Source organism: Pyrus communis, chromosome 2, assembly GCF_041283825.1.
Source record: "Pyrus communis isolate YQ-2024b chromosome 2, ASM4128382v1, whole genome shotgun sequence".
NCBI classification, from domain to species: domain Eukaryota; kingdom Viridiplantae; phylum Streptophyta; class Magnoliopsida; order Rosales; family Rosaceae; genus Pyrus; species Pyrus communis.
Window position 1 is genome coordinate 12,950,286 of NC_142566.1, and position 11,274 is coordinate 12,961,559.

Consider the following 11,274-nt stretch of genomic DNA (forward strand, 5'->3'; position numbering starts at 1 on the left):
AAAACCTGTTCTAACATTACAATTCCTTTACAAAAAATAACCATATGTGCAAAAAATTAGTGGTTGGATAGCTTGGTATTTTTGTGCTTGGTGCCTTTGGATGATTTAGTTATTGGTTTGCTTGGTCTTTCTCTGTTTGGTGCTGTTAGATGATTCAACTACTGGTTGTGATGCCTAAATCCAAAGTTCATTAAAACTATAAGAGACAAAGCAAGGTTTTTAACTAAATCCAAATGTTTTACAACTAAGAAAATGGTTAGTTTTTACCTTTGTTTTCCTTGTCCTCTTTCTAGGTGCAGCTTCAGCTAGATTTGTTGATGGTGACTATCCTTGAGCAGATATGGATGCCTACAAAGCAATTTAAAGGATTAAGAGTCTGATTTGATATTAAAGGATTTAAAAAACCACATAAAATAGAAAATGTTACTTGTTTGTCCTTTGGAGAAAGATATCTATGATGGGTTCTTGCATTATATGACCTTCCTTTTTGCATATGGTACATTTCAAACTGCCTTGCCATTTCCTTCCTAGCTTAAGTGGCCGAGGATGACCTTGAGGATTATTGGTTGGGTTTGTGGGAGTTTGTTCACCCTCATTGTCCCTCTTAGCAACTTCCTTGTTTCTCCTCTTCCTCGGCCTTCCAAGTTACCTTGTATATGTTGGAGGCAATATTTGTGGGTTTTCAGTTTCCTCCCACAAAGACATCTCATTCATCGGCATTACTGAATGAGAATACACCTCCAAGTACCGTGCCTTTGAATAATAAGCATTGACATAGTCCTCCAGTTTTTCTCTCTTGAAATTTATGGCAGCTATTGCATGGTTGCATGGGATTATTGTCAAGCCATACTTTCTACAAGAACAGGTTTTCTCAACCAAGTCAAACACATATTGCTCCCCCCCCTCCAGCATCAACTTGAACTTTAGTGTCCCCTAACCATTGTGCAATGCACCTGCCACTTTAAATTTTGGCTTCCTCCAACTTCTTCTTGATTTTAGGACAGAAATCTTCAACTTTGTGAAGGAAATTATTTGTCCTAGTTAAGAACATGTGAGAACATTTGAGTGTATAAGCAAACTAATAACACTTTAAAGTAGGCAAGCATTCAAAAATAATTCTAAAACCCATGACTTTCAAAGCTTAGTGAATGGTGAACCACAAGACTCTTTAAAAACATCCTTGTTTACACAAGGGTTCACCCAAGTGGAGGGCTTTCAAGTCACCTCCTAGCTCCTTAAGTCACCTCCTAGCTCCTTAGATCTTCCTTGTGATTTTCTTCCCCTTTGATACTCCTTTGCTCCTTGAGGATGTGAGGAAAGGAACTCCAAAAATACCAAAAGTTTGGTACCTTTAAGTCTCCACACCAAGGATGATGGTGTGAAGATGAAATGGATTACCTAGAGGAAGTTGGATGCTAGTGAACTCCCCTAGGAAGGCCGGTATCTATAGAGAAAAAGGAGAAAAAGTTTCTCTTCTTTGCCTCAAGAAAACCCTAGTGAGAGAATGGCTATAAAGATGCCTTTAAACCACCTCACATATGAGTGGCAAACTTGCAATTAACCCAAGTTTGCTACCACTCACCCTATGGCCGGTTTTGACTTTGTATTTGGGTTAATTTCCATTTAGTTTTTGTTGTCACACAACTTAAATTCAATGGGCCTTGTGGACCAAAACCCTTTTGGGCCTCGAGACCCCAAACTAACTTGAAAGCCCAATACAAACCTTTCATATAATTAATTAACTAATTCATTAATCTTGACCATTCTCAATTATACCATTTTATTGCTTATCCATCTCATTTATATTTCTTTACTTTCATGATTACTCAGTGTACGATCCATTAGGTTCCAATTAGCGAGGCAGTGGACGATTGTTACTCTTAATGATCGATTGTGAATTGAAACTACATTTCAATTCTCTCTTTGATGAAGATTAGTGTTTGCTAATCTTCAGGGCTTCCACAAACCATGAGTGACACCGAACAGTATGTCATGGCTACCCTAGCTAAGTAGAAGTGGTTGGAGAACCTATGTTACAATTGCAATGCAATACGGTCCTTCTCTAATACAATACTCTTAATCACATTGTTTGAGTGATAGTTTGTTTCATGTTTACTGTCCAATGTGATACTTTTCTATATGATTCAATTGAATATGATTTGGAACCAACTTCCTAAGTCATATTCGTATGCTTTGGCCAAAGACTCCTGAATCATATCTCAAAGTATTCTCTCTCCATGTTAGAGATCCATTGTTGTGCATTCATATGCCTACATGACTAGATAGCTTAACCTTAACAATGTCGTGGACACTCTCGATGGAATGCCTTTGACATGATCAAAGATCAAGGACCTAACCATTAGACATCTATGATGCCTCAGGTCAAAGGACTACTTTGCATATTGCAACTTACGAGTTCTTACATGACATGTATGTTCGAATTTTCTTTTGATCGTAGTTTAGTGTACTCGATTACCATGTTGAGCACCTATGTGTTTGTCTCAGTGTCCAACACTAAATGACTTAAGACTAGTCATACTCACGCTTAAGTTAACATAACACATACTAACCTTAGCGGATTGTCAATGCCCAATTGGCAATCCTATGGCTAGGAATGTTCTAGGAATGAACATAAGAGAAATGTCTCGTTAATCTAACTTACTTAGATCACTTCTCTCTTAGATTAAATACATTCCTTAGATTCCCTGATTGCTTAAACATATAATACAATAAATAGTGATTAACAATAAGCTTTGCCCTTCATGAAACATATAATAGTTTAACACAATAAGTATTCCAAGAGCTATTACATCCAATGAGTGGCTTTGTGGGCATACTTCCAACACTTTGTTCACCATTATATCCCTTGTCATCTGAATTCTCTTCATCAACAGTGTGTGAATAAGGAGTAGTATGGTGACAATAGGTTTTTGTCTTGGCCTAAGTATGACAGCATTGAAACTTTCACAGAGATTGTTTAGCAACATGTCACACTTGGGAAAGGTTTGAAAATGGGACTTGCTCCAATTATGTGCAGGCTTTTTCACCAACCAATTGTATGTCTTTTCATCCATCTTCTTCATATCCTCTATTGCTTTTTTGAAGTGGGGAACTGTTGTTGTTCTAGCTATTGACCATAGAGCATCCTTCAAAGTTTTTCCCTTGAACATATTTTTGAAGTTGGTATACAAATGTCTCACACAAAATCTATGGTGGGAATCAAGGAAGACTTTTGGAAAGGTCGGAATCAACCCATTTTGCTTATCATTGATATCTATCCCTGTTGATTGACAATACCAACATCAATGCCCAGTAACTCTAAGAACCAAATCCAACTGGACTTATTCTCCATTTCTACCACTGCGTACGTTATAACCCATGTTTTATCATTTGGGTCAATGCCAACAACACAAAGTAGCTGACCTCCATGTACACCCTTTAAATGGCACCCATCTAATCCTATCAATGGTATGCACCCTAACTTAAGACCTCTTTGCATGCCCCTAAGCACACATATATCCTTTGGAACCTCTACCTGTCTAACTTCACCCTCACTGTGCTTTCAGGGTTAGTCTTCCTTACTTCCTTAGCAAAATCCCACAACTTTGTGTATTTCTTTGCATGTTTTCTCTCAATGATATTTAAAGCTCTATCTATAGCCCTATAAGCCTTCATCCTTGTACAACCGTGACTCCACTCTGATTCGACAATTTCTAAAAAGGAATCCACATGCCATATTCCCACGGGTGTGGTGATCAAGTATGGTCTTGATTTGTATGCTGTTTGAACCATGCATTTTTCCAACACAACACTTCCAAGGGCAGCCTTTTGCACACTTTGTTGTGACTTTCAACTTCCCATTCCTAGGAAAATGGATTTCCCCATATCCATTCACTAGTGAGTACATGATGACATCTCACTTGAATTGCACATGATCTTTGAAAACAAGCCCTAGTGTAAGAGTGAGATTCTTCATGTCTATTTTCTCATTAAACTCTGGAAAGTGCTCATGTTTTTTGCCTCCATCATCTTCAAAGTGTACACTCTCTAGGGCATCAGAGTTATAGTCTGGATCATCAACCACATATTGTTCCACAGTTGCAGTATCAACTTCTTCTTCCGTTTTGCTCTTCTTCTCTTTCCCAGCTTTGCTCATATTACCTTGTACTTTTTTGCTCAGAATCCTTTTCATCTGTTTGCTTAGAGTTCTTATCTTTTTTGTGCTCAGATTCCCTTTCATTTTCTTCCATAATACCATCAAACTTGGAAAACATTGGGTTATCAGCACTCCTATATTTCACTCTCTTCAAACTCACTATCATCTTCTTTAGCAGCTTCTTCATTCTCTTCATTAACATTCCCTTCAAAACTAATAGGTACATCAAAGAAGACTTCAGCATCCCCCTTTCCTACATCCCCCTCTCCTATCTCAGTATCCTCTTCTCTTACCTCAGCCATAGATTTCCCCTTGTTCTCCTCTGGCCCTTCACCATTTTTCTTTTTCTGACCATTCCCAAAATTAGTATTTCTCTCTCCTACCTCAGTCACATATGTTTGCACTAGCTAGCAAACATCCATTTCTGGCCCTTCAGTAGCTAGCTAGCCCCTATATCTTCTTGGTTTAAGTGGTGTTGGCCCAACATCCCCCTCTGAACTCTTACCTCATCAGTTACCAATTTACTTGGACCATTGACTTCCATGGACTTCAAAAACTGTTGCTCTTGGGTTACGACTTCTTCTGTAGTCAATTCTTCAATGTACATCTCAATCACTCTATCTTTTGAAACAAAATTGCACATCGTTTGAACTTCGGAATCATTTTGAATCGACTTCAAACCATTGCAAAGGTCCATGTTGGGAATCTTGTAATAGTAGTTTATGAACCGCTCACTGTATCTAATTGCCTCCACCATATCATCTATCATCGGCAGTGACATGAGGTCTTTATGACAATTATCTATATATGTCACTTTTTCCCCAGCGTAGAGGTGGTAACTTATCTCCCCACCATAATGCAATTCAATAGAGAATAGTTCTAGATATAATGAAATTCACAAAAACAAACCCTAATTAAAAGCCAACAACAAACAAAAGCAATTTCATTTTAACCTAATCAGAAGCCAACAAAAACCAAAGCACATGACTAAGAAAAGCCAAAATCGACACACTATATATGCAAACAGCCAAAGCACAATAACCATTTCTCAACAAGAATAAACAAAGCAACAAACCACCTTATCTTGAAAAGAATAAACAAAGCAACAAAGCAACGAACCACCTTATATCGACAAGAATAAACAAAGCAACAAACCCATTATCCAACAACTCAGTAACCATTTCGAATTAAGAAAGCATAAAACCACCTTTTCAAACAAGAATAAACAAAGCTACAAACCTATTATCCGACACCTTAGTAACTATTTTGAATTAACAAAGTATAAATCCACCTTTTCAAACAAGAACAAACAAAGTTACAAACCATTTATCTAATACCTTTGGAACCATTTCGAATTCACAAAGCATAAATCCTCAATTTCAAACAAGAATAAATAAAACCCACATGCAAAAGCACAAAAAAAAAAAAAAAAAAAAAAAAAAAAGAAAAAAATCTTACAATAGGTAGGTGTCATTTTGTCAGGATCCTCGCTCACGTACTACCCCTTGTCGAATCTTTCAATTTTTCTTTGAAGCCAATGGAACCCAGATGAAACCCCCTTCCAACATCAACGAAGTGAGGGATGCGAGCCGACAAGATGATTTGGGGTTTTTGTTGAATTTCTAATCTAACTGTTCGAGATTTGGAGCCGTTGGTATGAGAATTATGGTTAGGGTTCTTGTTTTTTTGGAAATGGGAATCGAATTTGATCGATAGAGTTTGGGTGTACGAGGGGGGAGGGGAAATGAATTCGAATGGCACATTTACAACATACTTTTACTTTTTTTAATTTTTTTAATTTTAATTTAAATATATATTTTTTAAATTTTAATGGAATATCCACGTGTCATTTAGTGAGAAAGCAACGTGTATTGAAAATCTCAGCTGGATGCCATTTGGCGGGAAAACTTTAGGTATGGTGCCATGTCGAATCCATCTGGGCGAGGAACGGCCAGGAGGATCGTCATCGAATCCTCTTTGTGAGGATCCTGGGGATCCTCCAATAACATCTGTTTATCGTTCATCGCACATCGTGTGGTCAGAAATCATTGTAATTTTTTATATTTAAAATTGAATATAAACAGTACTTAACAAAAACTGGCCACACGATGTACGATGAACGAATGTGATTGGAGGATCCTTGGGATCCTCACAAAGAGGCTCTGACAAGGATCCTTACTCGAGGAACTAGGCCCCGCATCAAGTCACGTCAGCATTTAACTGAAAAATTCATGGACAAATAGACGGAGGTATAACATTGCAACAAATTCTAAAGATGAGGTATGACATTGTCATTTTTAAAAGGTGAGGTATGATAGTGTGGTTCGTCCCATAGTTGAGGTAGTTTTGTGTAAGTAATTTACCCTAAACCTTAAAATGCCTACATACACCCCACACTCTTCACATCTTAGGTGCAAATACATAAGGTCAACCAAAAATCTTATTTGTTTCTTCGAATAGGTGGTTTCTATGTTGTTTTTGCTCCCTTTCAAATACTAAAGATATAGATTTGAGCATCTACCATTAACAAAAATTTATTTTTTGGGAATCCATCTTTGTAGCAGAAAGGGATAAAAAATGCATAGCATAATTGGTTTTGCATTAACTTGATAAATACTACTTTTGGGTTGCTTCATACTTTTCCAGAAGCTAGCCTACTTTTGGATAATGAAAAAACCATGAAAACAGTAAGTTACATAAAACTACTATAATATTCGGCAGGAGCTTGCCTAAACCTTGTAAAAATTTAGTACTTCCCTCCATTGCTTCACAAAATTCTAACCACATCAGAAGAAATAAAACATTAATATTAGTTTCCTTCCTTTCATTAGAACTTAATTACTGTAAAAACCATGCTTACCCAAAAAGGAAAATTGTAAAAACCACTAATAAAATAAAGCATATATAAAAGATTGTTGTTGTATAAAACATTATGTGGCACTTAAAGGTCTGAAAGGAAGTAAGCCCAAACTAACCTTAAAAATTTGCAATTTTTGACAATTGTATGTTATTTGTATAAATCTAGTAAGAACATTTTTTATTTTTTTCTTTTTCATTTTACAAAGCAACAAGTTTCTGGCGAAAAAGCTTGCATGTCTCATTGCCCAACTTGAGTCAGCAATTGAACACGGTAAATTGTCACATGTAAGAGGAAGGTGAGAGTCGTGTTGAGAGTTGAAGAAGATAAATAATCTTAGGACAAATAATCTTGGATTTAGAGTTTTTTTGTTCTTTTTTTTTTTTGAAAACCTTATAAGGTCGATATTGTCATTCCATATTAAGGTATGTATATAACTCATATAATATTAAATTCTAATGTGGGGTGTATTCAACATAATGTGAGATGCTAATAAAAAAAAAAGTTCACAAGTAATATTATTACTTTAAGCTAAATTAAGGGTGAATTGTGAAGACTTGAAATAGGAAGGTGGGTTGAGGAGGAAAGCCAATCCACCGGAGCAATCCACAACTTGCAAGTAAATAACCAAGTTTATATTGTGCAGTTCGGATAACAGAATTATAAGTTCATAACAGTCCTAATTAACTTTACTAAACCAACATGGCATGACATGCAAAATGAGTCGATTACACAAGTCTGATTCTCTCCGGTGCCAAACAGCTTATGCGAGTATGCCCTCTTATGTTTCAGGAGCAAGTGAAAGAAAATTCATGAACGTCGCGCTTGTGCTGGTAGCGCAGTGCATCGAACAGATTTGAGATACATGGATTTGCAGTAGGCGGTGACCTTGTGCCATATGAATTTCTTGGTGGAAAAGGAAGCCTTCTGATAAGTTTCTGAGACTGATGAGATTTTTGCGATAGTGGATCGTCTTACTTTTATCTTCTTATTGTTGGCCTCTTCCTTGGCTATGCTTATTGTCTTCCATGTGTTTTCCACTGCTTTTGCACGTTCCTTCTCCAGTTTGCTCTGCCAAATTGTAGATACAAAAAATGAGGAAGTTTGGAATCACTACGGGTGGCTCTAACATGAGTAGGAGTAATGCTACAAGAGCAACATTTTAAACCACATTGCCTTTCACATTCCTATTAGAGGTGGGAAACGTCTATACAAGTAGGTTTTATGTCTATTAGAGATGTGTTCTGTAATGTTTCTAAAAATGAGCAAGTCTTGTATGACCGTCATACTGTCACGGTCTCCCAACTATATTTGAAAATGAATTGGTTATCTATAATGTTTAAAATTCGCTTGTAGTTCCGTTTCTTGCTCTAACAAAAAGACTTGTCGGAAATCTGGGTGGTAGTATTATAATTACCTCATGTTATATAGCATGTATATATTTATGGGTTGTTAGAAATAGGTCATTGTAACTCTTGTTTCCTAAGTTTAAACCCATCTTTAAACATTCAAATAAAACCCAAAATTCACACTTTGTTGCCATGTGGAACAATAAGTAACCTATTACTACAAATTTTCTACCACTTATGCGACAATATCCTAATTATGCTAATGAATTTTATTATTACCGACTATAATGATGAATTTCGTTGAATATAAATAGACATGATTTTAGAGTTTTTTTCTTCATGAAATCCTTATTTCCATCTAGTTTTTTTTTTTTTTTAATGCAATCTAACATTTTTAAATTCAAGTAGTAGGTGCACTATTTGTGGAAGTGAAAAAATGTATTCTATCAAGAGTTGACTGCATAATTATAATTTATGATATGCAAATAATTTACTTATATTTTTTTATATGAAAAGAATAGATAAATTCGTTTTGAACAAATAATATGCCTCCTTTTTTTAGTAATTAATTAACCTATATTTAAATTCATTTATTATTAGCACGTTATTTATTTTTGTAGATAAATTATTTTGTAGGTAAAATATTTTGGATTTATTATTATTTTATATGCAAACAAGACCTGTGTTTTCATGAAAAATATGTAATGTAGATAAATTAAATTTTAGTCAAATACCATTTCTTTATTTCATAGGTAAATTATTTTGCATGAGTTTTTACATATATTATAGTAAAATATAATTTTCATCTTTTTTTTTTTTTTTTTTTCTTTTCAAATGATAGATTTTGTTAGATTAGATATTAGATTAGTCACCGACGGGATTTGAACCCACGCTGTCATGCAAGGGCACATTTCCACTACTGTGGTAAAGGGTCACTTGCATAATTTTCATGATATTAGTTAAACATGTATTATTGCACATATTAGGTATTTTTTTGTGTTTTATATATATGTGTATATATATATATATATATTAATGTTTTTTTATTTATAAAATCACTAATTCTTCATTACAATCCACATGGAATGAATTGTGTACATCAAACATTCAAGTAAGGGTATGTTAGGCATCCAGAAAATTAAAAAATATATGTTAAGCCAAACATAATTAATGAACTTGTTTATGTGAAATCTAACAATGACGTTTGTTCGAGTGAAAAACTTCTATCGAGTATATTTTATGAATATTATGGCTTCCGTTATAATATTATAACCTCCGTTATCATATGTATATATTTATGAATATTATAACCTTCATTATAAACTTGCCAGCTACTGGGAATTAGAATTTGGGTAATTTAGTAAGGGAACTGTTATTAGCACTTCAAAATTTTCATTTTACACTCTTTACAAGTGTAATTTTCTTTCTAATTATGGAAAATTTGGAATGCCAAATAAGATTTTTTTTAGTGTTAATAGCAATTCCCAATAGTAAAACATATATATGGCGGTAACATGCACACAGAACTCTTTACCCAAATAGCAATGCAAGGCAACCCAACTTATATCCTATACCTTCTTCCTAGGCCTCTTGTTTTTCACATTGTATTATGCATATCCCCTTATAATACCGTCTCAATTAAAAAGAGCTCTACCATTTTCCTTTTGCTATTGTAATTAAGTAAAGAAGATTAACCTTAAAAAAATTTCATACCTCAAGCTTTTTAATCTCCTTCAAGGCCTTGCTGGTCTGCTTGAGTTCCCAGTCGTCTATAGCAGCTTCTTCTTTTCTCAACCTGTCAATATCAAAACACGGTAAATGATTTTCGAACACCTATTTTCTCATTCTACACACAGTATATATTAATATTAATATATACAATGAATACAATGAAGAAAAAGAAAAATCTTGTTTTCCTCACCTGGTCATGAGTCTCATATGCTCAACCTTTTTCCATGCTTCTATTTCAGCCTTGAGCTCCTGGTTCTTGACTTCATCTAAGAATTCATGGTACGGCTTTGGCCTATCCATAAGCTTATCTGTTCGGAAATTCGGGCTTCTGCCATCAGATTCTTCATCGCTGCTCTGATCAGCGGAAGGTACAGTATGTTTATACTCTTCATTATAAACTGAGCACTCTTCTCTTTCTGAAGGTGGTTCCCGGCCAAGATCAAATGTACGGTTAGGATCTGAAAACACAGTTTCATGCATCGATAACTTGCTCAGGCAGTAACCTTTAGGACTGTTGTTCAGCAATTTGGGTTGACAAAAACGACCGAAGCCTTTGGCACTACTCTCCATCCCTTCTTTTACTTCAAAACCAGAAATTGTGCCCTAATAAGAAGCAGCGCGCAATCATATTTCACATCATAAAATTGTTTTTGGAATGAAATTTTTTTCATCATCGAAATGCAAATTTTAATGGAAAAAAATGAAGAAAATGAAAGAAAAAAGAAAAAAAAGAAACCAATTGGAGGTATATGCAACACGCCACTTCCATACATTTAGGTTCTGCTATTTTGACCACATTTTTTCATCCAGAATCCACATAGAAGATAGAACAAATAAAAAGAGATAGAGAAATGATTGTTCTGTGGCGAGTACGAACCTAAAGTGTATGACACAATGACATTTTCACTATTTTGTTACTATTGGAATTTGATAATATTGACTAAATATCGACAATGTACAAAGTCTTGTAAATCATTCCAACGAAAATTTCAGACAAAACCTTCAAGCTACACATGCAAATTTACAATTGCACATAAAGCCATTATAGAAGAATATCAAAAGAGCTATAATTTCTTCAAGGAATATCTCTATACTTATGAATATATGTATATACCTTGTTTGTTGGAGTTGAAAACTCAGTGGTGGGCAAGTCAGAGTAGAAACTATCTGATATGGGAGTA

At 35.0% G+C, this 11,274-nt stretch overlaps 1 protein-coding gene across 1 annotated transcript; it reads right to left on the bottom strand.

The window, feature by feature from the left end:
- Positions 1-7,823: 7,823 nt before the first annotated feature.
- LOC148698582 (uncharacterized) lies at positions 7,824-10,663 on the bottom strand. The gene is made up of 3 exons (XM_088677265.1): positions 10,284-10,663; positions 10,076-10,157; positions 7,824-8,084 (listed from the first exon to the last, which is right to left on the bottom strand). Exons 1-3 carry the CDS (start codon positions 10,661-10,663, stop codon positions 7,824-7,826), a joined length of 723 nt encoding a protein of 240 aa, XP_088533391.1.
- Positions 10,664-11,274: the final 611 nt, after the last annotated feature.

Excerpts from the sequence above, each read along its gene's own strand:
- LOC148698582 (XM_088677265.1), bottom strand. The coding sequence starts at position 10,663 with ATGGAGAGTAGTGCCAAAGGCTTCGGTCGTTTTTGTCAACCCAAATTG. Across the intron at positions 10,158-10,283 it reads CATATGAGACTCATGACCAG|GTTGAGAAAAGAAGAAGCTG; the intron begins GTGAGGAAAACA and ends TGATATTGACAG. Across the intron at positions 8,085-10,075 it reads AGGAGATTAAAAAGCTTGAG|AGCAAACTGGAGAAGGAACG; the intron begins GTATGAAATTTT and ends ACAATTTGGCAG.